The sequence below is a fragment of the Haliotis rufescens genome, unplaced genomic scaffold (assembly GCF_023055435.1).
Source record: "Haliotis rufescens isolate VD_foot unplaced genomic scaffold, xgHalRufe1.0.p SCAF_45, whole genome shotgun sequence".
Taxonomy (NCBI): Eukaryota; Metazoa; Mollusca; class Gastropoda; order Lepetellida; family Haliotidae; genus Haliotis; species Haliotis rufescens.
Window position 1 is genome coordinate 1751938 of NW_025964168.1, and position 26706 is coordinate 1778643.

At 39.2% G+C, this 26706-nt stretch overlaps 1 protein-coding gene across 1 annotated transcript; it reads right to left on the reverse strand.

Annotated features, from left to right (window-relative positions):
• Positions 1–1917: 1917 nt before the first annotated feature.
• Positions 1918–26109, reverse strand: LOC124145910 (kelch-like protein 12). Its single transcript, XM_046515880.2, has 9 exons — positions 25552–26109; positions 12921–13887; positions 12181–12292; positions 11564–11753; positions 10638–10760; positions 9371–9551; positions 8498–8701; positions 4846–5063; positions 1918–3360 (listed from the first exon to the last, which is right to left on the reverse strand). The coding sequence occupies exons 1-9, from the start codon at positions 26012–26014 to the stop codon at positions 3197–3199; spliced, it is 2622 nt and encodes an 873-aa protein (XP_046371836.2). The 5' UTR covers positions 26015–26109; the 3' UTR covers positions 1918–3196.
• Positions 26110–26706: the final 597 nt, after the last annotated feature.

Consider the following 26706-nt stretch of genomic DNA (forward strand, 5'->3'; position numbering starts at 1 on the left):
CTTACAGGGGAAGGGAGCCGATGGAATTGGTCTTAGGACTGTATCTTAATATGGACTATCAAGTAGTGGGTGAGTTCGGTTTTACGCTGCTTTTAGACATATTCCAGCAATATCACGGCGGGGGACACCAGAAATGGGCTTCACACATTGTACCCATGTCGAGAATCGAACCCGGGTCTTCGGCGTGACGAGTTAACGCTTTAACCACTAGGCTACCCGACCGCCCCGGACTATCAAGTAAATGTATAACATAATTCATTGTCATCAGTAACAACAATGAAAAACGGCTTCCGTATTCCTAGAAGGATAAAAATCTTCATCTCGGCCTCATGTTTGGGTTATGGCCAGGTTGAAAGGCAGGAATAAGGTGTAGATGTTGATTGTCGATTATTTCAGACCGCCGTCATATAGCAGGAATATTGCTGAGTGTGACATTACACGACAAACAACTTGACACTTTGACACCTAAATATCTCCACACATTGTTGTTATTGCTGTTTTCGTCCTGCTCATTTCGGTTGGTCCACCTCCGACATCCCTGCCGTAACCGAGATTTCCCTCACCGACCCTTCACCTCAGGCCTACGTTCCTATTGTCACCACAGCTGACGTTGTGGAGATTAATCGCAGTGGCCTTGATGGCACAGAACAACCACAGCTCTTGTGTGTTCAGATGGATCAAGAAATTAATTGCTGTGTGTTAAATGAACATTTTATGAACGCTTATGCACCAGTGCTGTCTGGAGCATTTGGACAATTTATTCTGTGAAAACTAAACTATACTCACCGCAAAAAGAAACGCGAACCATTTTAACATATTGAGAAGTATGTACGTTAAGAAGAGATGTTTTCTATGTGTACCAATAAATGACAAAACTGACAATCATTCATGGATCAAGTGTTACCACAGACTGGCAACATGCAAAAGAAATTTACAATGTAAATAAATACATACATGTATAAAACAGAGAAATCAAGTACCTCATTGTGGCAGGTTCAAACCAACGGGTTCTCTTTTGGACCTTAAGGTTGCAATGTTTCGGCGTTATGTAACGTTTGATAGCGTTTGTAATTGTTTGTTTAAATCTTATTTTCAAGTGTATGCGTTCTTTTGCCAGACAGGTGATCCACGTTTTTACTTGAATAACGACATATTTTATGATTTGACTTGTCTGTGATTCTGTTCTTCACCGCTTCATACCATACCATCAAACATAAATGACATGACATAGAGATATAGGTGAGGTAAAATAGGGCTAAAGCCGCATTCAAGATTATTGCAGTATATAGTGCAGTGCGCGCGCGCGTGCGTGAGTGTGTGTGTGTGACCCGACTAATGCCCCCAGTTCACTACTATCACGAATAGGAATTTTTTCATGTTCGTCGTTAAAACGTTCTCTTGGACGCCTGTAGACCATTGCACGACCACGAGAGCTGTCCAGACAAAACCTGGGACCCGTTCCACTAAGTGGACCTTAAAGGTATGGTTTAATTTTTGGTTCGTTGTGTAACGGGTGCACTCAGTAATATTCCAATTACATGACGGCGGTCTGTAAAATAACTGAGTCTGGACCAGACAATCCAGTGATTGAAATCATGAGCTTCGATCCATGCAATTGAGATACGATGACATACATCAACCAAGTCAGCGAGCCTGACCACCCGGTCCCGTTTGTCACCGCTTACAACTACAGTCGCCTTTTACGGCAAACAGGTTGCTGAAGAGCTATTCTAACCCGGATGTTCACGGGTCTTAAACGACATGAACACACGTGTCCTAGTATGGTGCTAGCTTATATGTAGGCATCCTTCTAAACATTTAGGTTCATCCCTTATTCTAAGTCGAACGTCAACGGACGGACGGACAGACAGACGGACGCCACTGTAAGCCGTATTTATAAGACAAGAGTTTCATATGTCCTGTGGAAGCCTTTATTTTTCAAAAATATACAAAATGTTTAAAATGTTGTAAAATATAGTCTGTAAAATATACAATACAAATCAAAAGACTGTATAAAATATACAATACAAGTCAACAGACTGTATGTATAAAAACAGAAATCACAAAGAAAATGGATCGGAAAAGACGACAATCATATCACAACTTCATACAATGACTCCCATATTTTAACATTGGAATGGTATCGCAGCACTATTATTGTCTTGTGAAACGGGGTCTTAGTGGCGAATTAATATAGGTGTGTTCTTTGAAAATAAAACATGCGTTGCCAGGACTATTACATTACTGTTGGCATCCCTGAACAAAGATCACAAGCGTAAATTTTTAGGTGTACAAAAGATGTATATTTGTTCGCCGTTCTTCAGAATCGTGATACTGGGGGAAAAGTCATTTCAAAATCCACTCTTACACTCACAGCCATATTTATAATCTTTCAACACAATACGAAAGAAATGTCATATTTGATCCCTGACACACATATAAGCAACTCTCCAGTTAGACACACAAACACACTCGCGAACGCAGATGGAAACCCTCAAATAACGAATCATTTAGTGTAGCAAAAAACATTTTTGATCACGTGAAGTTGAACGCAATTGATAAACACATTTCAAGCTCCACAATATCACAAGTCGGAAAGTAAGGCGGGGAACTTTGAATAGCGTTAAAGGAATATTAGTTTGCAAACAAATGAGAATCAAAACTGTGATCATGCATGTGGAAACGGGAAAATACCTAACACAACGTAATAATACCTAATTTCAGTACTCAAACAAATCAAATACGTCCCTACCATTGCCAAGCTATTTTTGAGCCTATGGACAAAAGAAAGATAGCCGAAATGAATCAGTTGCTGGGTACTGAAACATGCCAATAACATGTTTAACTTGAAAACAAAACAAGAAGAAATAATCAGATAGTACATAAACGCTCATCACCGTGGTCATTATAGAAGGATAGATAGCTCTGTGAAATTAATATTACGAATCCTTTCCAAGAGGGATAGAATATACACCAATACACTGAACAGTGTCACAAAGATTGTTGAGAAGAATTACCGGTAAACATAATAACCCCTGTCCTAAGTTTAGCTAATCGTTTCAACTAATTATATCCTTTTTTTATTTTAATGTAATTTCTTTTTAAAGAAATACACTCAAAGCTACAACTTATCCAGATCCTGAAACTAATTGTTCTACTTCATGACTTCAAGGTTGAATTGCAAACTCCTTTTGTCTCATTTGGAAACCGGGAGAGCCACGCATCCCAGCCACTTGGCCGGATATGGGAGGTCTTGGATGGAAGTATCCCAGCATTCCGTGCGGGCATCATAGCACTCAATGGACTGCAGTGGTTTGTCATCTATTGTTGACATGCCACCGATGAGGTAGATCTTGCTTCCTGCAAAGTGGATGGCAGTTGCAACATGAAAGGGATAGAAGGAATTACAATGTGGTTGATTTAGGTCACTGTAATGAATGCGTTTAAATAATCTTATGGTTTTATGTCAAGACATAATTCGTAGTGGTTTTGAAATAGAATAATAATTATTTAAACCTGGTGTTTTGATGGGCCGATAATTCGTAATGTTAGTTTCTTATTTGATTATCACGTTACAGTTGGCTCTGATCGTATTTCGATTTAGATCAAGCGTTCAATAGCAGACACGAGATACATATCATAATTGTCAGAGAAACTATTTCAGCGAAAATATGTGTTTGTAATTTGTGAAATGATATTGATAAATACTTTACAGTGTCAAATAGCTTGGATTGTGAACTATTACGAGCTGTGAAGTCAAATGCTTGAAGTTCACACAACTAATTTTCTTTTACTTTTTACTCTTGGACGGTTTTAGGTTGTTACACCTTACTGATATGAATGTGCAACATGAATAAAACAGTAAATACAGAACCGACATTATATTGATTTTTAAGATTTTTAATTTTATCTCAATTTATTAAAAAGCACAATGACACAGCTCACTTTGATTATGGCGCGATTGATGTCAACCGTGTGCCAATACAAACTTCTTTATCCTAGCGTCGATCTTGCATTGCGAAATAAGAGAAGACATTAAACATATTTTGTATTGTTGTCATATTTTTGTGTCCATATCGCTAAGAAGTGACGTCTGTTCTAGTCGCTGAACAATCATCCTCCACGTCTCCAGCGTCCACTGACGATTGCTCTGTCCAAGTGGGCCCTGGTCTTCCCTTTACGGAAAATCTACACAAACCCCCAGATCCATTCCTGTGGTTGTCGAGATCTCAAGTTACCCGCCCTTGATTTTCATTAACATTTTACCTACCAATAAAACGTCGAGATAAGAAAAACGGAAATGGGTAAGGAAGAACTTGCCACTGGCCGTTCTATTACACATAATTACTAGAGTACCAGAGTGTGGCGTTAACAACAACAACAAAAATACTAGGGTACCAACGCCCGCCTCGGACAACTTTCTGGTTGTGGTGTCACGGACACAGTGGTTTGAATATGTTTAGGAAAACCCCACGTCAAGTGAGATGGTTGACATCACCTTGTCACACTTCTTCCCAGGTGAAAAATATTCAAATTTTCGAAGTTAAAAGAAACTATTTATGCGTCATCTTGTTTAACTGTAATGAAAGAACGATGTCACCAAGGATACGTTAGATCACGGAGGGGGTAATTTGAACAGGATCATAACGTCAGCCAATTTATCGCAGGATAAAGTACAGTCGGCGCCTTTGACCGCGCTAAATTTTCCATTTGAAGAGACACGATGCGCGTTTGGTTCCGTAGGTCGTAAAATCTACAGGTAACACAGCTCTACAAACATAATATGTTTTGGGGACCTCACCGAAAGATAAGAATATCTCATGAGAATATAAACGGCTGACTCACCGATGACGGCGGCGCCAGCGTTGTGCCTCGGCTTGATGAAGTCGGTCTTGTACCTCCAGCGGTCCGTTTCAATGTTGTAGCACATCATACTGGCGATACTCTGCAGGGAGTCTTTGGTGTTGGCCTTTGTAGCTCCTCCACAAAGGTACAGGTACTGACCTACACATACCAGGTTACAGTAGCAGCTACCTCGACCCAGGGAAGACAACGCTATCCACCTAAAGTAAAAGAAACACGAAAATCCACTAGACAAACAGTTTTAACACTGAACATCTCGGTGGCCAACGATTTGATATTTCATTCAAAAAGACACAGAACAAACAATCTTGCCTCATGTTTACAGGTTGTTTAACTCTTCGGGTCACTGCTCCCGTCTATCTAAACAGGGTTAGAATAGGTCTTCAGCAACCAATGCTTGGTATAAGGACACTATGCTTGTCGTAAGAGGCGACTATAACGAGGATCGTATGGTCAGACTCGCTGACATGGTTGATTCATGTCATCGTATCCCACTTGCGTGGATCGATGCTCATGATGTCAATCACTGGACTGTCTGACCAAGACTGAAATTATATATGATATAAACATATTTATTATCCCCCGCCCAAACGAAGTTGGCGGGGGATATAGAAATGGGTTCCGTCCGTGTGTGTGTGTGTGTGTGTGTGTGTGTGCGCGTGCGTGTGTGCGTCCCGAAATCGTTTCCGGAGAGCATAACTCAGAAACCGTTAAATATTTCTCTACGAAACTTTGCATGTCTATCAGACTCATGCTGAACTGGTGCCTTTTGCTATTTAGGAATTTTATTTAAATTTTTATTTTTGACGTTTCCATGGCAACAAGTTGGACTAGGTTCTATAAGGGTGCTGTTCGTTTCCGGAACGTAATTCAAAAACCGTTAAATAATTTCTTACAAAACTTTGCATGTTTACCAGACACATACTGAACTGGTGCCTTTTGCTATTTAGGAGTTTTATAAATTTTTATGTTTTACGTTTCCATGGCAACAAGTTGGACTTAGGTTCTATAAGGGTGGTGTTCGTTTCCGGAGCATAACTCAAAAACTGTTAAATACTTTCTTACAAAACTTTGCATGTCTACTAGGCACATACTGAACTGGTGCCTTTTGCTATTTAGGAATTTTATAATTTTTTATTTTTTACGTTTCCATTACAACAAGTTGGACTTAGGTTCTATAGGGTAGAGTTTGTTTCCGGAGCATAACTCAAAACCCATTCAATACTTTCCAACAAAAACTTTGCATGTTTACCAGACACATACTGGACTGGTGCCTCTTACTATTAAGGGAATTTTAGAATTTTTTATTTTTCACGTTTCCATGGCAATAAGTTTGACTTAGGTTCTAGAGGGGTGGTGTTCGTTTCCAGAGCGTAACTCAAAAACCGTTAAATACTTTCTTACAAAACTTTGCATGTCTACCAGGCACATACTGAACTGGTGCCTTTTGATATATAGCACTTTTAGAAATTGTTATTGTTTATGTTTCCATGGCAACAAGTTGGATTGAAGTTTTAATATAGGGTGGGTTCACTTATGGCGTACAACAAATAAACATATAAATATTTCCTTGCCAAACATTGCATGTCTATATATAAAGCGCATACTGAACTAGTGCCATTTGATATTAAGGAGTTTTAGAAATGTTTATTTTAGAATTTCCATTGCAGCTATTTTGACATGGGCTAAGAGAAATGTTGGGTCAGTTACCTGGTTTGGGACCATAACGTGTTAAAATGGGCGGGGGATATAGATGACTTTGTCAACTATACGCTCGTTTCCATAAAGTGGAGGGACTGGTAAACAAGCAAATTTTGCTTATCTGAATGCCTCTCCAAATTATATATTTCAGGCCGCCGTCATATAGCTGGATCATTGCTGAGTGCGGCGTTAAACAACAAACAAACACCATTCTAAACACATTTATACAGTGCATGCTCCATTACTCTGCAGTGTATTTATGTGTACCATATGTAGTATAGGCCAATGTCCTCTCTAGTACCGAATAAATATAGATTGATTGGAAAGTGATCCAAATTATATAAAGTTGGAACGCTTTATGACAACTAAGGGAAACCCCCAACTAGAGTATGAACTACGATAGGCTGTCCCTGACGCTATCAAAAAGGTCACGGTCATAACTAAAGCATGCACAGGCACCTTCCGTTTTCATCCTTCCCAAATTATTATATTGAAAAGGTAGGTCTGTTTCACACTGCTTTCAGGATAGACTTTGATAGAAATTATATTTCTGCTTTCGCGATAAACAACATTTCTGGCGAAAATTTGTGGGATGTTCTGCTTTGTTTGCGAAGGGTCAGGTTTGAATCAAACAGTATAGCAAAATAAAATGTCATTTTTTGACAAATTAACAATGATCTTAGTTGGTATTGTTCAATTGTAAATTTGTATTTCAGCTTATACTGATAAGCAGTCGGCCAGCTCTGCCTAACACTGCTTTGACGAATGCTTGATTTTCGGTTATGAAAGGACATGAACGATCAGCATTTCAGTCAAATGAAAAATTGGCCTGGCCGTGCATTCGACAGCTTGAGAAACGTCCAGCCTATGGAGAATATTCGTGGTTTTCTTATCAAGCCACCGTCATCTTCATGAAATACATGCACGGCAAAACATGGCGCAATCTTGGGAGAAGATGAAATGTTGGCTACATAAAATTACGACAGGCATGTAGGTTATATACCTATCTTAAGATCTATCTCATTCTTACGATATCTGTCTACGATTATTTCGAAAATAGGCGACGACCGTACGATTTCCTTAAAGGGGAAGTGTACACGCAAAAATCACTTTCTTTCTATTTCTAAACAAAACGCAATTTTAGAATTAGTTAGTATCTGTGTTTGAAAATATACACTCATTTTTTTCACAGTGAAAGTAGGAAGTTCACAATAGTGTGAAAATGATATGCCGTTATGAGGCCTTCGTTTTTCGAGCTAAACAGGCCTGAGTTATCCCCCTTAGATTATGACGTAATTGGTGCCAATTCAACTGGGTCCCTGTCTATTCTGAACGCAAAAGATATCAAGTTTTCGGTAAAACAACATGGCCTACGACACACTCCGGCGCAGTGGTGACTCAGCATAACACTATGCTGGCTGGCATCTGAGACGCTAGAATCACACACCTGTACCTACACCACGTGAAGCGGCTCTAACAAAGCATGATGACGTCATAATGTTTATCAATTGGCACCAATGACGTCATATTGCAAGGGGCATAAGCCATGGTGTTTTTGTTATGGAAATAGAACACTTGGTAAATGTGAAAAATATAAATCGTTTTAATGCAAAACATATGTTAATTAATTGTGATATTTTTATATTTTTGTCTATGACACTTCTAGGTTAACACTTTTATTGTGGAAAAAGTACAAGAAAATTAGGTTCAATTCCGTGTGACCTTGCCCTTTAAATCGAAAATCTAGACCCTGGATTTGTTACAAGAAAAACGATATATTTCCTCTTTTAAGCGTTTTATGATTAAACATATACAGTATACATACTGCGTACAAGGTTCATTATCTGAAACTATTAAAACATTGCGACCGTAGTATATGGGTAGGAAAGTCGTAGCGTTAAGGTCGCAATGTTAACCGTACGAGGGTACTTACTTGTTCGACTTGGGATCAAAACACTCAAATATCCTAAGGACCGGCATGTTGGAGCGTTTATCTTCAGGGGGTCCTAGTCCTCCGGCCACGTAGATTCGACCGTCAGAGATGCAGGCTCCGAATCCACACCTGGGTACGCTCATGTCCGTAGTGGTGTGCCATGTGTCAATTTTAGGGTTGTAGCACTCCACCGAAGACAGTACTCTGAAGATAAAAAAAATAAATCTTCCTCACTCGTAGCATTCCGGGACTGGCCAGATGCATACGGAAATGTTTGTTTGCATCTTTCAGCAATATCCCAGCTACATGACGGATGTCTGAAAATAACCGAGTCTGGGCCAGTCAATCCAGTGATTGACGTCATGAGCAACGATCTACGCAATTTGGATACGATGACAAGCATCTTCCAAGTCAGCTAGCCTGATCAACCGATCCTGTTAGCCGCCTCTTACGACAAGCATGGTTTGTGAAGACCAATTCAAATACGGATCTTCACGGGTTTAATGTGACATTTTCTATTTCAGTAACACCAATGAGCACTGGAGTGGTATTGGTGTACCTACGGTCATACAACGACTAGTGAATGTTGGACCGTGCAGAGGTGCTTCCCTTAGTCGTGTCAGTATCTGCAGGTAATGGATTCTAATTTCACATTCGGCCAGATTATGACCCTTGCATCATCAGCATCATACCCTGGCTCGTGGGTTTCACCAATACAAAAGTGGTAAACGTCTGGATCTGCGGCCTGATCATTGGTTTCCGCGTTAATATCAACCAATATATTCTACAAAATTGTTACATGTATTAAAGCATGATCTCATTTACTCCACGAGCCATAGCAACATGAAAAAACGTCACACAAGAAGTCCTTACCTGTTCTTATCAGTCTGTCCACCAATAGCATACAACATGCCGAACAACGAAAGGGCAGAGTGGTACATCCGGGGGGTTTTCAGAGGCGCTATCTTTGACCACTCTCCACTGGAAGGGTCGAACGCGTAGCACGTATTGGTTGGAATAGGGATCTTCTTGGACTTCTTAGTGTCACTGCCACCTAGAGGCAATGATGATCGGAAGCTTCAGACAAATGCAAGGCAACTTTGGACATTCAACAGAAGTTATTTATGAAGTGTTGATTATATGTTTGGCTTTGTGAGTTTTACGAACTGCATTGTCTGACACTTAGTAAATAGCTATAGAACATACGTAAATCCGTGTGATCCTCACGACAACATAGCAACAAATCGTTGATCGCAGTCTCATTAAAACTTTAAAGATCTTTTTACTCTGATACGATTCCTCTCAGACTGAAGATCTGAGGTCACTTCAATTGAAGATCAGCGTCGAGGCGTCTAACTTCTCGATACGAATGTACAAACATCCACACCTCCAAAATGTTTGCGAATTTAAATGTCATGTTCCGAATGTAAATATATCGTTGTGGACATGCTATACACTCCCTGTCAATTCTCAGCGCTATGACGTCAATATCCAAAAGAGAGTATCGTCGAGGGAATATTTATATTGTATGTGTTTTCTTTTGTTTCATCGAAATATCCCAATCGAGGTGGTGAACACAGGCAGCCTTCTTTTAAACTAGGCAGCTCAGGATTCATTCACTCGCCCGATCTTCGAATTCTGTGGAAGTGTCATCATATCTATCTTCACGCAGGGAGGGATCTTATCAGAATAAAAGATCTGATTGTATTGAGAATGAGTTTCTATGTCAGTGAAGGGAATAGCTTGCACTGGAACAGTGTGAAACGACAGGGATCTCAAGTTCTGATTGAAATAATGAAATTATATGCCTTTTTTCACTATCAAACACTATGCCTTTATCATTATTTTACTATCTCAATCAGGACATCAGATTTCCATAGTGAAACGAATTCGATTTATTGTATATAGGTATGTTAATTTTACCCAGTGTTTTGGGTTTTTTCCATGTTTGTCTATTGGTAATGTTAATTTAGTAAGCGTGGCGATCTACTTTTGAAGAGAGCTGAAAGTAGAACAGGTATTCTCAATTCAAACTTGGATCATATCATCTTGATTTAATATAGAGTTTAAAACTTTAACATGATAATTATGTTGTAAGTGCTACTGAGTAAAATCAGGAATTCGGAAAACTTCCACTCACCAATTAGATAGAGTTTTCCGAATAACATGGCGACGGCGTGGTGCTGCCTGGCTTCCGGTAGGCCCGTGTAGTACTTCCACTGGTTCTCCGTCGTGCTGTAGCGCTCAATGTCCTTGGCTTGAACTGGCAAGAAGGTATTGTAAGGGAATCTTTAACAGTTCAAATGACTTGCTTCCTGATAGCTCGAAAACCAATTGCCACAACATATACATGATTCAGTTTTCATGATTCCGGGTTAGAATAGGTCACCAACAATCTAATGGCAACTAAATGGATCGGGTGGTCATGCTCCGTAACTTGGGCCCACTTGCACAAAGCGATCTTAGCGCTAAGACGATCGTAACTCTCATACTTTAACATAGGCTTAAGATAATCTTAGCGCTAAGATCGCTTTGTGCAAGTGGCCGCTGGTCGATTGCATAATCGTACCTCGACGACGTTGCTCATATACCACTGATTTATCTGGTCCAGACTTTACTATTCAAAGGCTGCCGACATATTGCTGGAATGTTTGAAGTGTGCGTAGTGTTTAACAGCAATGAAACACACATCGATGAACTTAAAGTTTTTGGAAATGGTACTACAGTTTTTATTAAGAAAACATGAAAATGAAAATAATTGGATCACGCTAAAATGTGGATTTCCCGAAAAACGTATAAATCAGTGATTTCGAGTTATTTCCTGAAACGTCCGTTTAGACATAAACTTGGGACGAGGGTAGCCTAGTGGTTAAAGCGTTCGCTCGTCACGGATTCGATTCCAAACATGGGCAGGATGTGTGAAGCCCATTTCTGGTCTCCCCCGCTGTGATATTGCAAAAAGAGCCACTCTCACAAATGAGATCAGTCATACGGTATGTTTGTTACGTTTTTAAAGCTACGGCTTGACCTGCACATGTCGCTGTTTGGAGCTTCATACATCCTTACCTTCCTTGACGCCCTTGTGGAACCCCCCAATGGCTAGGATGTCCCCGGGCCGGGGCGACGGCTGTGATGCTATCGACAGGTTGTCTGCTTGGATCGCTTGAGGCATTTTGGCAGGCATGATGTCCTGTCGGGTCTCCTCAATAGAGGGCATCTGAGCGAAGTCGTCTGATGTTTCATCTTCCATAATGCTCTACAGAATAACAAATAATGTTCATGATGCAACGATAATGCATCTTATTTAACATTACAATTCAATAGCGCAAAACTAAACACCGTACACATATATGATTCCGGCATTATTTCAGTATTTGAAAACCCATGGCAGTTAATCTAGAATTGTCATTCTTAAAAAAACCACCGTTAGTCCGGACGGTAGTGACCCCGTGTAATCGTCCGAATAAAAGAATCAGGGATGTGGAGTAAGTCACTGCGTTAACGTTCCCAGCGTTCGCCCAGAAGGTGATGTGGCCGGATTACCTCTATCCGCACTTACGAGGTTTCAGGTATATCAATTTTTCGAGACCAAGCTGGGCGCCGATATTAGACCGTCATCTCTTTTAGCGATGTATCGATTTATTTAGTTTCGAGTTAACGATGTTTCACTTCACTAAAACTACCTTGAAGGTTTCGTGAGACTGTGGCACATAGTTGTCCTTCATGCACATTCGAGCTCTAGGTTTGGGCAGCTGAAGCGGGTCAGGCCGACCTAGTTCACCTGCTGTAATAGTCCTAAATGATAAAGACGTGAAAGGTTAAATGAGGCATACACAAATACGTTAGATACAAGGGGGTCGTGAAAAAAAACCAGAGCGAGGGGCTGTCCCGTAAATTCATAACTGTATGATTGCAGGACAAAATGACAGTTCCATTTTTTTTACTTTAAAAAATTGGCTGCTTGGTTGGTTGGATTGTTGTTTAACGCCGCACTCAGCAATATTCCAGCTATATGACGGCGGTCTGTAAATAATCGTGTCTGGACCTGACAATCCAGTGATTGACATCATGAGCATCGATCCACGCAATTGGGATCGATAACATGCTTCAACCAAGTCAGCGAGCCTGACCACCCGATTCCGTTAGACGCCTCTTACGACAAGCATAGTCTGTCGCCTTTTAGGACAAGCATGGGTTGCTGAAGACCTATTCTACCCCGGATCTTCACGGGTTTAGATTATAAATTTTAACATCCTGTAGGGACCCGTCATTTATTATACGGAGGGGTGGGTATTAAAAAATGTAAGTTGGTTTAACGTCGTTACCATTATTCCAGCAATATATAAGCGGGGGGACATTAGAAATGTGGGTATAATCGAGGCCAGGACCTCTGCGTTTTCGTGTGTTCTTTATGAATACTTACCAGCTTGCAGCCATTAACATTTCCCGACAGCTTTCTGACTTCCGGAGCATGTCTGTGACCTCGAAGCACTGGAAGAGTTCACTCTGTGACATTAGACCGAAACGGACGCAATTCATCACTTTGAGGAGATGGTTGTGTCTTTCCGTGATGTGGAAAGCGATCCATTTAAGTCCCGCCCAGAACACGTCCATCTCGGTGTGAACGTATAGGTAGTTATCGCTCAGTAGCATACACACCAGATCGAGGGTAAAGTTTAGAAACTGCTCAACATCGAACACATCGCAGAAGTTCTCCAACACAAGTATGTAGGCGTGCTTGAACAGAATAGAATCACGGGCGATGGTTTGGTTGGATAGGATGTACACTGCCTGGTCGCTGTTTATACATTGAACGAACTCTGAACATATCTGCAAAATTTCTTGAATGTAGAATCTGTTCCCTACCGCCATTAGGTCGGCGACGTTCTCAGGTGAGACAACCATCTGCCCTGTGTAGATATATCTCAGGAATGCCTGGAAGGCATATGGATTAACGCCAGGCAGATTTACCTCCACTGGCAGCTTGACTTTTTCAGTATGTTTCATGAATATATCCGCGAAGTATCTACTATGGCATGCCAAGGCTACTCTGTGAGCAGCAAATGTTTGTCCACTGACGTGGATCAGCACATCCACCATTTTGTTTTCGACGTGGAGGGATCGGAGGTACTCCCCTAACAGGGCGTAGTGGTGGAGTTTGTCCACTGGCAGGCGACCGAAACTTTTAAGAATGTCCTCCATTGTGTAATTTAGATTCCCATGCTGAGCGTCGCCACACATTCGTATCAGCTCGGTCAGATCATCATCCGACGTTAGTGATCGTAGGGTGAGGTTCTCGTTGAGGATGAGTAGGCGACCCTGCGACTGGGTGAGGTTGGCAAGGCGTGAAGCGTTGGACCTCACATTCTTCAGTGCTTTATTGTCGCCATCTGTCGAATAAACGTTGACATCATTTTTAAAAAGAAAGCGTTTGATGAGATGCACCAACGGCGGTAAACTCTTTGTTCGTCAAAAATATTTTTACAATAAAATAATTACCCCAAAATATGTAATCAACACAGGCATGTTTAAAACGATATTAACAATATTGGTCCCTCATTCGGGATTCATTGCCTGTTCTAAACTATTTTAGTAATGGTCGAGCCGTGAACATCCGGGTTAGAATAGGTCTTCTGCAAGCCATCCGTAAAAGAACACCATATCTGATTCATGAAACTTCAACGATCAATTCTGTCATGAATTTGGAAATTAGTCGATTCTGATTGGTCATTCAGAGGCTATTAAATCACAATAAACCCCTCTGATTGAAACAGCTGCATGGTTTGACGGCCGCATCACCGCGGAAGCTAATATTCATAGAGTAGTACTTTTTTCAGTCATTGTCGGTAGGCATATTTAAATACTTAATCAATTACAATCTACAATTACAGGTTACTAAATGGTTACCCGTTTAGTGGTTATTATAGATTAAATAGCGGCTCCTAATATTCTTCACACAAAAACGTCGAGTAAAAAGGATGAAATGGTTTTGTGTCGAATATTTTGGCGACTGGAAACTGTCCTGGAACATTCACACAAGTCACTTTCACTGGCTACATGTTTTCAGTACTGATTCAAAAGCGAACTCACCGTTGTGTCGTCACTAGCCATGCTTATTCCTCCCTCGTTACTTACTATTATCCACGTCATCCTTACAGTGTTCCCTACCACACATTTCTGTCACGAAAATCATTATTAAATACCATATCATTCATGCGTATTCGCGAGTTCGACGTCTGACGTCTGACGCCTGGAGCCGTTTTTAGTTCGCGCCATATCGGCTCATTCCTCACCACTCGGTATCTTGTAGATTACGGAATGGGACGAGTGTACCAAATGGCATCGGGATCATTCGTAAGTGTCCGTAAACTAAAGTCACGAGACACCATGCCTACCCGTAACCTTCGTAAATGTCCGTCACGTATCCGACCCTTTTCGTTCAGTTCCGTAATGTCATAGACGATTAGGTCAATTTGCACTTTTACAGTGTGGACGTAGTTCAGTCGGTTAGCTGTCGGGCTAACAATCCGAAGGTTGCGAGTTCGCGTCCGACGGATTCTCACAAAAACTGGTTGCTTGTCTTTGAGACATGTGACCTACGACAGAGATCGTCCTCACGAGAAGTTGAGGTACTGTATTCTAAAGGTGCTCCCGTGAAAATGTCCTTTTTCAACTGTGAATTAAGATGTCAAACAGTGAGTGCGCAAACTCAAAATTACAACCATCATTACCCTTATCATCTCAGCTTTAACATCGTGTAACTAATATTTTATACACTTCTAGTCTTCTACAGTTACCGCGCTTCTCGGACTTTTCTGCCGTGTTGAACTTCATGTGAATGACGGCGATCTTTTTTATGCACCCATGTCACATACACGTAACAATTATAATATCAGACAGCCAATTTGAAAAAAGAAATCTGATCAGACTGGTCAGAAAGATTGACTGTACAGTTATTAGTGTAGACAACTAACGTTTAGTCCGCAACGTGTGACCACGACATATAACGTTAGTCGACGCCATACTGTAAACAAATTGTGTCAAGGTCGGTTTCACATGTGCTTGCTCGACCCCCGTTTCTGTCGATGGTACACGCGATACAAACATAATACAACTATTGAAAACATCAACATAACTTCTAAAATGATGACAGCAATACCTTTTTGCATTTGGGTTAACCGCTTATGGATACAATGTGCTGTAAGGTTCGATTTCGATTTGTTTTTCCTTTCACTGAAACTGTGATAATATGGCGCGAAAATGGAATATTTTAACAGCTCGTATTTCCAACATTCTTCCATGGATATTAGACCTAATTGATATTAGATATACAAATTATTGATGTACACTGTACACTCGATTAACGCATGATAATCTATTGCAAGTCTTCAGTTCTTATTTGATATGTTTTCTGAACTGTTAGCACTGAGTAAACTTTTTTTTTTCATTACAATCTGCAATTTTAGTTGTATAGGCTAATAGACGGTCGGTGATTTCCTGCCGCTGTGAATTTGTCGTCTGGACAGGTGCGCGTGATTTTACCTCGCGTGTTGACTCGGATGACGTCACATGAAACAGCTGATCTAATGTTGTGGCAGTTTAACCGAAACATGTGGTTTCAGTTCCTAAATAACACTTTTCTCTTTGACTGAACTAGAAAGTATATCTAGTACATCACGATTGGAAAATTTCCACGGCGACCAACGAGTGAATGAGACCGCTCAATTATCACTTGACTGACACTGTTAGAATATTTGGCACCGCAGTTTTCTAATTTTGGTATGTTGAATTATGTGCTTTTATATCTGTTTGAAGGCTTGATATTCAAAGAAAATAATGTGCATATAGTTGAGCAATGGAATGGAATGTTTCACAGTGAGACAGCCGTCAAAATGGATCCTAAAGAACCTAACTTTTTAATATTTTAGCTTTATCTATTAGAATCTCGAATGGTTCAATTTATAACATCAACAGTAAAGGTAATAGATCTACACACAATATATAGATTATCGATTTCTGAAAGACAAAATGTTTTCAGTGTAAATGTGATTTCGTTTGGATGTTTTAAATAGTTATATTCACTCTACATTATCTAAATTTAGCAAATACTTCCATCAGTGACATAGCAGTAATTACTTTGTTTTGTATCCATAGTAAGAGATTTAAAAACATATATATTTGTCTAAGAGCAAAATGAATGCATTCTTTTCCTATTTTTCACAATTTTAAATTGTATATCGTCCCTCCAAACTGTAATTTAGCAAGGCCAAAAAAAAAGAAAAGGAAAGACATAATAACTGAACGCTTTTTATATTAAACATTTTTTGTTGGTCAATTTTGAAAGTTCAGTACCAAGAATATATTTTCCTTTCATGACAATAGTTCCATTTCCTTCATTGGCCTACGATCATTATCTATTTCAAACTTTTCCTTCAATACAGTGAGATGAAATGGGAAACTCTACTGGTAATACTCTAGCACGTATGCCCCTGAATGTGCATGTACATGCCTTGGTGTAAATACACTTCTAAGGTCGTATTTATAAAACAATATGAAAGAAAAATTTGTATTTCATGGACTGGCCATACAAGTATATATGTATTTTGAGCAAGGGTCTAAGCAAGGCAGCCAAGTGCGAAATACAAGCTGAGACGAGGGTGTATGTTTTCTAGTGGTCATAATGACAAAAACTTGTTCAGAGTTTTGAGCACCTGAACTGAATATACATTGAACACTGCTTTAATCAAGGTAATTCATATTTTCGTAATGTTCTCTTTCATTTAATCTAAATATTATTTATAATTGCACCGTAAAACAATAATATTGCCTTCTTTCACTTGTGCAAGTTATCGTTTCCTTGTATTAAATATGGATTACTCTACACTTCTAGCTTGAGCTTTCAAATTCAAGTTTTAAAATTGTCCAATTACGTCTCGTTTCAAGCTTTGTATAAGTTAGATTAATACCATTAACAACACATCACGACACCCGAAGTACCAATAAGCGGTCTGTGTGATTGCACGACAAAGCAATGCTTGTATGACATACGGCGCCCGAGTTATACGAGTGATCGAAAATAGGTTTGTTGAATAGTTGGTTGGTTTGTTTGTTGATAAACGCCGCACTCAGCAATATTCCAGCTATATGACGGCGGTCTGTAAATAATCGAGTCTGGACCAGACAATCCAGTGATTGATATCATGAGCATCGATCCACCTAATTGGGATCGATGACATGCATCAACCAAGTCAGCAAGCCTGACCACCCGATCCCGTTAGTCGCCTTTTGCGGCAAGCATTGGTTGCTGAAGATCTATTCTACCCCGGAATCTTCACGGGTCTTGTTGAATAGATTTGCTGCCCATGAAGACGTTTCAACGATTTCGATGGAATCTGCAAGTACTTACTTTTGGGTGGCAGTACGTTATTAAAATCTTGTTAATTATTAAGAAATAATAAGGATGTTCGCTATTGAGTGATGTCATTTTGAGTATTGTTAGAGCTGTTTAGCGATCTATCACATTTTGTCCTTTTCAAAATGTCCGATGTCAATTACCCCGAAGTTGTTTTTATCACAAATGAAAGAGCACGGACACTGAAACCTACATGGACGAAACCGGGATTTCTTCAAGATATACATTCCAAACGGTCATTCGTATTGTAACATAATCTTTGACACAGTATGCGAATAAACGTATCACGACAATTTCCGTCAATTTTGTTTTGACGTCTAAAACACGGACAATTTCATCGGGATTTTTTATCGGTAAATATAACTCGCGGAGAATTCTCCGTGAATGTGCATTTCGCTATGTGTATATATCACCGTTAGGATATTTCTTTCCAGTGGTGTGAATTATTAGGACATTTAGATTTCAAACAGGGGCGCTTACTTTACTTTATTTGCCGCATTCGGGTACTTCCATATTACGATTAATGTTAAAAAGCAGGAACAATACCAGTACTTATATCGATGGCTGGGCAGTGCAAAGATCTTTTGGATTTGTTGACTTTAGATACTGTTGGAAAGACAATCAACCCCAGTTGCGTATTATACGATTAGTGGGTTTCCGTAAGGAAACCGCTGCCTTCGGCAGCTTCGCTTATATATTAGCGCGCCGAAATCCGTTAGGAGGCATTTTTGTGCAAAAAGGACCCCCAAAATGAGCAGGACGTGAAAAGTATGATCTAAAACTCCGCCCCTAAGGGGGACGAGAGTTTTACGATAGAAAGTAAAGCCGTATTCTCGAGGTGTCGACTTCGTGTTGTTTGTGGGTGGGACATAAATGACGTAAGACATCACGTGTCTGATCATGTGACATTCCTTATATGGACTCGTTATTACGAACGCCACTACGCTCGTAGTACATTGCACGGCTGATAAGTCTTCTATTTTTGTCACTTTGCTCAATTACTTTTCAAGAATGTCTGACAGTAGGATTGTGTATGATGATTTGTATGAATTGTGCAGGGATAAGGGGAGACTTTTGGACTGGTTAGAGGATGTAGGCGTGATAGGACAGTTTGGAGGGCCTTGTTGTAAGTGTGAGAATGGTGTGATAAGCAGGAGGAGGGACAGCAGTAGGAGTGAGGGGTATGTGTGGAGGTGTAGTAATAAGAGGTGTCATCACAAGATTTCTGTGAAGCGTTCTTCCTGGTTTTATAATTCTAATTTGTCCATTCCTGACATTTTGAAAATTACATTTTATTGGGTTTACAGGTCTAGAGAAGATTTTGTTAAAGTTCAGTTGAAACTTGGTTCTGATCACACTTTGGTTGATTGTTATAATTTTTGCAGAGAGGTTTGTTTGGAAATTTTGGAAGGAGAGAATGAGGCTATTTGGGGACCTGGGGTAGAAGTAGAGATTGATGAATCTAAATTTGGGAAAAGAAAGTTTCACAGGGGGAGGAGAGTGAATGGTGTTTGGGTGTTTGGTGGGATTGAAAAGAATTCTAGCAAGATGTTCATCACTGCTGTTGAGAAAAGAAATTGCGAAACATTGATCCCAATTGTTAAAAGATTTATTAAACCGGGATCAATCATTCATTCGGAATGTTGGAAAGCTTATGACTGTTTGGAATCTTTGGAGGGGATGGGGTACATACATAAAAAAGTTAACCACAGTGTAGAATTTGTAAATTCAGAAACAGGGGCATGTACAAATAAAATAGAGTCAACTTGGAGAGCGGTGAAGGCATCTTTGCCTAGGTACGGTACAAATAAAGGACTGTATGATAGTTATTTTGTTGAATACATTATCAGAAAAAAATATTTAAGTTGTTCAGTTGATCCTTTTATTCAGTTTCTTAAGTTCATCAGCCGTGTTTATAGTCCAGTGCGGGCACCCGATATCAGAGAAAAAGAAAATGTAAATGAATTGGATGGTTCGGCAGAACTGTTTGACGAAGAGGAAGAATCCAATGCTTTCGACGCGTCAGCGGATCTCTTTGATTGAGTGAGTTATGGAACATTCTATGAATATTCATAATATGCATTCATGAATGAACTTACCGTTGTGCAATTTATTTGAGCAAATCCGAACCGATTTACGCCCGTTTTTCACCTAAAACATTCCACAGCGTTCGGTGGGGTACAAAAAATGGCGGCCTATTTTCCTCTCGCTTCGACCGTAAATAACGAAGTGCGCATGCGTGGAACGTTTTTCATTCGACAACTTCCGTAAACACGTAAAAACGTTCGTTCCGAAGTGGGGACCCAAATACTGCAGTCTACCCAAAGATCATTAAATAGTATTTAAAGAGCATTAAATTTGCACTCGACCTTATTGTTATATATTCAGGTTATTAGGTCGGACAAGCTCAGAAATGGTTCTGGTGTATCCTTTACGGTCATACGTAATACTGCTTCGAAACTATTCTAACAACCCAACACTATCTTCGCCGAGGTTTCTGCTGCTCTGAAATGGCTCCACCGAAGCAGTTATTGTTGATGGGTGTACTATCAGCAGCGTAGAGTTTGTCGCGATGATGATTTCGGACAAAGGGGTTATATTGTGGGAAATACATGCATTGTCAATTTATTCGGAGTGTTTTTATAGGTTGGATTAACGTGAAGTGATTTGCATACAAGGAGTTACACAAACATATAAGTATTGAACAGGCATTGAATGCCAGAATTTTGAAGAAATGTTGCTACAGTATGAGAGCCGGGTCGTTTTTTCCGAACTTCAAGCACTTCTTGAAAGAAGCTTACTTCCGCTACATTGACAATTACAGGAATAAAGTTAAATTTCCTGAAACATTGTTGTACGTCTCCTGGTTGCGTCACTTGAGCAGGCGTTTGTTTGGCTTCAAAATTTGTATACACACAAATTAAGTGCTAACAGATTGCGATACCAAGTTGGACTCATAAGGAAAATAAGGTTTGGTTCATTACCATAACCCATAAAGTGTTAAATAATATTGTGAAAGTTTTTAAACACATTAGGGAACTGATGAATGTGTGCCTTTTGCTATGTATATTGTTTGTATTGTTTGAATTTTGCATTCGAACCAGGCGTCCTGAATTGGTGCCTTTCGTTTTCCGTTTCCAGGGCAACAAGTTGGACTTTGGTTCAAATACAAGTAGAGTTAGTTTCCGAAGCGTAATGTTATGCGTTAAAGGGGAAGTGTACACGCATAAATCACTTTCTTTCTTTTTCGAAACAAAACGCAATTTTAGAATTAGTTAGTATCTGTGTTTGAAAATATACACTCATTTTTTTTCACAGTGAAAGTAGGAAGCTCACAATAGTGTTAAAATGATATGTCGTTATGAGGCCTTCGTTTTACGAGCGAAATAGGCCTGAGTTATCCCCCTTAGATTATGACGTAATTGGTGCCAATTCAACTGGGTCCCTGTCTATTCTCAACGCAAAAGATATCAAGGACCAGTTTGCGGTAAAACAACATGGTCTACGACACACTCCGGCGCAGTGGTGACTCAGCATAACACAATTCTGGCTGGCATCTGAGACGCTAGAATCACAAAACTGTACCTACACCACGTGAAGCGGCTCTAACAAAGCATGATGACGTCATAATGTTTATCAATTGGCACCAATGACGTCATATTGCAAGGGGCATAAGCCATGGTGTTTTTGTTATGGAAATAGAACACTTGGTAAATGTGAAAAATATAAATCGTTTTAATGCAAAAAATATGTTAATTAAATATGATGTTTTTATATTTTTGTCTATGACACTTCTATGTTAACACTTTTAATGTGGAAAAAGTACAAGAAAAATTGGTTCATTTCCGTGTGAACTTGCCCTTTAAGCACCTGCTAAACTTCGCTATTCAGGAATATATATTATTTTTTCCCTTCTCTGGAAGAAATTTACAATAAAGGTAGTTCATTTTGCACCGGCCTTCCAAAGAGCCGTTTAAGTATAAATAAATTGAAGAATACGTTGGATACACCCCTTTTCCAAACCATTCCCCCATAGTAAGCCCAAATATATTTATATATTTCTTTGAGAATACTAAATCGGAAAATACGAACTAGTCAGTGACTGCATTCTAAAATTAGGCACCTATTGAATATTGTGTTTTGTTTCTCGTGAGGTTTCAATCTGTTCACTGTTCCGCTTATATGAAGGCCGGGTGTTATTAACCTATTGAATAATACAGTGAAGTACAAAATGTACCAATATGTTTAACATAATTACGGTGATGCCTATCAGCGGCCCTGCATCACTATTTTCTTGTATATTATCATGACGCTTTGTGAACAGTATTTGAAAATTGCCATCATAAATATAATATCACATCAACAAATATAAATAACGTAGGAAACTGCTTTATTAACCTACTTTCGAGCCACACCTGTCCTACCGGAATGAGAGTGTAAGCCACAAGATTGGAAGTTTCCGCTTCCTAATGCAAAAGGTAGATATTTGGATCAATTGATGGAGTAACATTTTACGGGAAATCTGGGCCTTGAAGATTACTGAGCCATTTCAGGCCGTTGATGTGTAGGCAGCCCATAAAACATAAACTGAGGGGGGAAATAAAGTGCCGAGTTTGTTTTTTTATGTGACTGAAAAGTGAAAGAACTGTTGTTAAATTTGATTATGTCTATTTAACCATCACTCATTCCAGCAACAGTTTGTAAAAAATATCTGTGGCTGGGTATTTTTGTGTAAAAATGAATTGGTTCAATGAAGACTGGGCAAATAAATGAATTTGCAACTACATGCCCCCTACCATGAAAAGTACATTTGTGCCGGAAAGGGAAATTTAGTGACTTTCAGAGATGAGATTCTAAGATACCAACCAGCAGTTATATATTATGAGAAAACATTTTTTAATTATTATTTTTTTAAAGTTTAAATCAAATTATATTTTTGTACAGAAAATCCATGTAGAAGTATTTTGTGTTGACTACTAGTCAGTACAGTTCTTTTATTGGATATAATGTCCCTAACTTAAGTTATTTTCAATTGGAAATCAAATATATAATCAAATCAACTGAGAGTAATAATTTCTTTTTATCCTCTGTTAATATCAAGCACCAAGTATCATCAACATGTTGATGTTTGCAGCCGCAACATGATCCAATAGTGAAGTTAGGGTTGGTTGAAATTGCACAACGTTCCCGTGATTAAAGATATCATAAACAATCTTGATAGATTTGTTTGTTTGTTGTTTAACACCGCACTCAGCAATATTCCAGCTATATGACGGCGGTCTGTAAATAATTTAGTCTGGACCAGACAATCTAGTGATTGACATCATGAGCATCGATCCACGAAATTGGGATGTAATGCAGCTTCAACCAAGACAGCGAACCTGACCAACCGATCCCGTTAGTCGACTCTTACAAGCAAAGCCGCCTTTTACGGCAAGCATGGGTTGCTGAAGACATAATCTACCCAGGATCTTTAGAGGTCAGTCTTCAAAGAATTATCAAGACAGATGTATTAATCTCTTCCGTATTCTGCTGTGAGAAAAAAACTTGCAAAATTTGAAGACATAGTAGCGTACTCTTAAAAGTATCCTTGGTGTCCAATTCCAAGAGATGAATTTGTTTTTAAATGTCTTGTTGTGGCATATACGGCTTGAGATTTACTTGGATTAGACTCGGAGGACTGTGCATATGAAAATACTGATAATGTGAATTGACCTCAGGAGAGTGAGAATTAAATAATTAGTAAGATAATTATTTTGTGGTGAGTTCGTTATCATTCATAGCCTGTTTGGGGACAGACCTGTAAAAGAACATACATTATTATTGTTGTCAGATCCTCTATAGCTGATATCTGCAAAGTTAAGTAAGCTAGATAGCTAAGCAGCTCAATTATCAATGAATATTAAATGGACATTTAAACACGTTAATTGCGGTAATTGATGGAAAATTCAGACATATTCGTCTCCATATATACATTAATATTGACCTGGGTCTCGTTCCACAAAGCGATCTTAACGCTAAGATGACCGAAGCTCCCATACTTTAATACAGGCTTACGATAGTCGTAGTGCTAAGATCGCTTTGTGGAACGGAACCCTGATATTTGAGGACATCACAGAAGTTGACACCATATCATTACTGTCGTGACAAGGTCGTAACAGCAGAAGAACTTGTGTACGCATATTATTGTAGGGGCCTTATCTGGACCCCTCGGCAGAACAACAGAAACATTGCTTCTTCACCAATAAAGAAATTTTAATGAATTTCTTTGTGTGTTTTTTTTTCGTTTGCCTGTCATTGCCTTCAATGTCTTGGGTAGTTTGTAAAGTATTAATATATGACACCCCTAGAAGTAAGACCTGCACTACCTGATCTAAACTTGTTTGGGAATGTGTTTAAATTCTAAACGGAATACATATTTGGTAGGGTCTAAACACATGAAATGAGCTATCGTCTCACAGCCTATAGTCCCTCCCCCCACCCAAAAATTCTCTGTACGTAATTTTTAAAAGGGGCGCTGTCTATATGTTTGTTAAGCGAGGTTGATGGGGATATAGAAGTCAGCTCCTGTTTCCGTATGATTAGTCATGCAACAACAATACATTTATGAACAACCCAAACATGTTTAGATTATGGGGATGTTGTGTTTCGGTGCTGTTTAGGCCGTGAGTCCCTAAACTTGTTTAGATATAGAAGACACCAAATATAGATGTAAACATGTCGTGTATGTGCTTACATTCTAAACACAGTTTTTACAGTGTAGTTCTATTTGAACATCAATATTATATTCGCTAACTTTAAGGACATTACAAACCTTTCAACATAGATTCATAGCCACATTGCCGAGAACGAGTTGGATTGCCCGACTTGGAGGCGGACATTTCAGAGGCCAAATCTGTTCTTATAAGCAACACAGCCCTGAATTGGAGTTGGACACTTGTCAAGGCGAAGTCTGATTTTCACATACTAATATAGAGTTGGGCAACAGAAATAATATACTTGAAAACTGGAAATCACCTAAAAGTTATAAACGTTATCAAAACGTTACTAGGCTGAAAACTCTACGAAATACTACAAACCTGAGGCCAAGAAAATAGCATAGCCAATTTTTAGCAACCATCAAACATGGTTGTTTACTTTCTTAGTTTTTCCCGGCAGTTTATCTCAACATCCGTTCAACTATACCAGACGTGTAAAAATCACATATGTAAACATGGATTCATTCATGGTATTATATTTAAGATCTAAAATGTTTACTGTTGGAAAATTGCAACTGATAGGGACTTTATGGCCAAGCTAAATAATATTACCCATGACAGATTGATGACAGGTTTGTATGTGGGTTTGTCTTTTCAATTTACAGAAGGGAGATAATGTGTAAAACTTATATTATTGGATATACAGACTAAACTGCTACACCGATTGGCAGATTGAAAATGCCTGTCGCATTGAGATTAATAATAATAATAATGAATGACACAAGGCGATTTTTAAAAACTGCTGTTGTAAAACATATTTATGTTACACTGAAATAAATACGTGTACCAAGCTGTGGGGTTAGATACCAAACTCTTGACCCATGAATGTAGAATCTTATCTAAAACACGAGGACTAAATTGAAATAACATGTAAAAGTACTAACCTCTTTCATTACCGCCTTGATAGGCCGCCATTCTATTCACTATGACCTCATCTTTTTCGTCCGGTGGAGGTTTCTCAGACTTCTTGCCTTGATTCTGCATTGCAACAAACCCACTGTCTCCCAGAGAGTCTACGTAGTATGGTTTAGGGGAGGCGCGCCCTGCTTTTGGTGTAGAGGTTTGGGGTCCATCATTACCCAAGGTTTCAAAATTCCCGCTGTTGTTTCTAAAAGTTTCACGGAGACCTTTTAGAAAGGATGAACTTTGTGTCAATTGACTTGTCACAGATAGCTGATCGTACTCCGATTCATTAAATTCAACTGTTGCTCTGGAGATTGCATCTTCATAACCTTTAGACTGTCTTTGTTTTCTCCCCCACTCTGCTTGTGGGTCAAAACCACGGCTAACCGCGGATTCAGAATCCCCTAGCTGACCCAAGACAGGGCTGAAGCGGAATCGTTGCATGACAGTTGATGTGATGAAACTAAAAGCCTGGGAGTTGCTTATCGAATGACACCTTCAACAATACGGTCGCTAGAAACAAACAAACGACATGGTTGATGACGTCATAACGAATCAAATAACGTTGAGTATTGTGACGTCATATTCTGCCCTTGTCCAGTGGCCGTAACGGCACCAAGAATGTCCCATTTTGAAGAGGGACTATCAATATTATATTTTTTACGCTGATGTTTGGAATAAAAAATAATATTAGAACATGAACATTTTATTTGTAGCTAGTAGCTCCTTTTCTTTTGATAGTGTCTAGATAATTGTGATTGACCTCACAATGAAAATAGTCTCATGCTTCATTTTCGTTCCTGTACAATTAAGGACCGACCATTTGAAAAAAGAATAATTTGTCCCAGAAATTGCTGAAAAAATATGTTTATGCTTCTAACTTTGAAAAAAAGGGATTGTGCCACAAAACATATAATGTTGCAAGAGGCTGTTATTTTTATGATATGATATATCTGCTTTTTCAGACGCTGCTGAAAAACACCTTGTCTTCATAAAAAATCCCAGGGCCCGATATTTCTTGAAAAGCGCACTTTGCAAATTTGCGGTTACTGTAAATAACATCCTTCATCGACAGAATGGCTTTTTTTCAACTTGTAGGTATTTGAAAACATGTAGCTATCTTCGTTAATTAATAA

What these genes read in the sequence shown, in the direction of transcription:
- LOC124145910 (XM_046515880.2), bottom strand. Translation starts at nt 26,014, where the DNA reads ATGCAACGATTCCGCTTCAGCCCTGTCTTGGGTCAGCTAGGGGATTCT. An exon ending in AGTCTCACGAAACCTTCAAG is followed by an intron (nt 11,754 to 12,180) that starts GTAGTTTTAGTG and finishes GTTATTCTGTAG; the next exon opens with AGCATTATGGAAGATGAAAC. An exon ending in CGGAAAACTCTATCTAATTG is followed by an intron (nt 9,552 to 10,637) that starts GTGAGTGGAAGT and finishes CATTGCCTCTAG; the next exon opens with GTGGCAGTGACACTAAGAAG.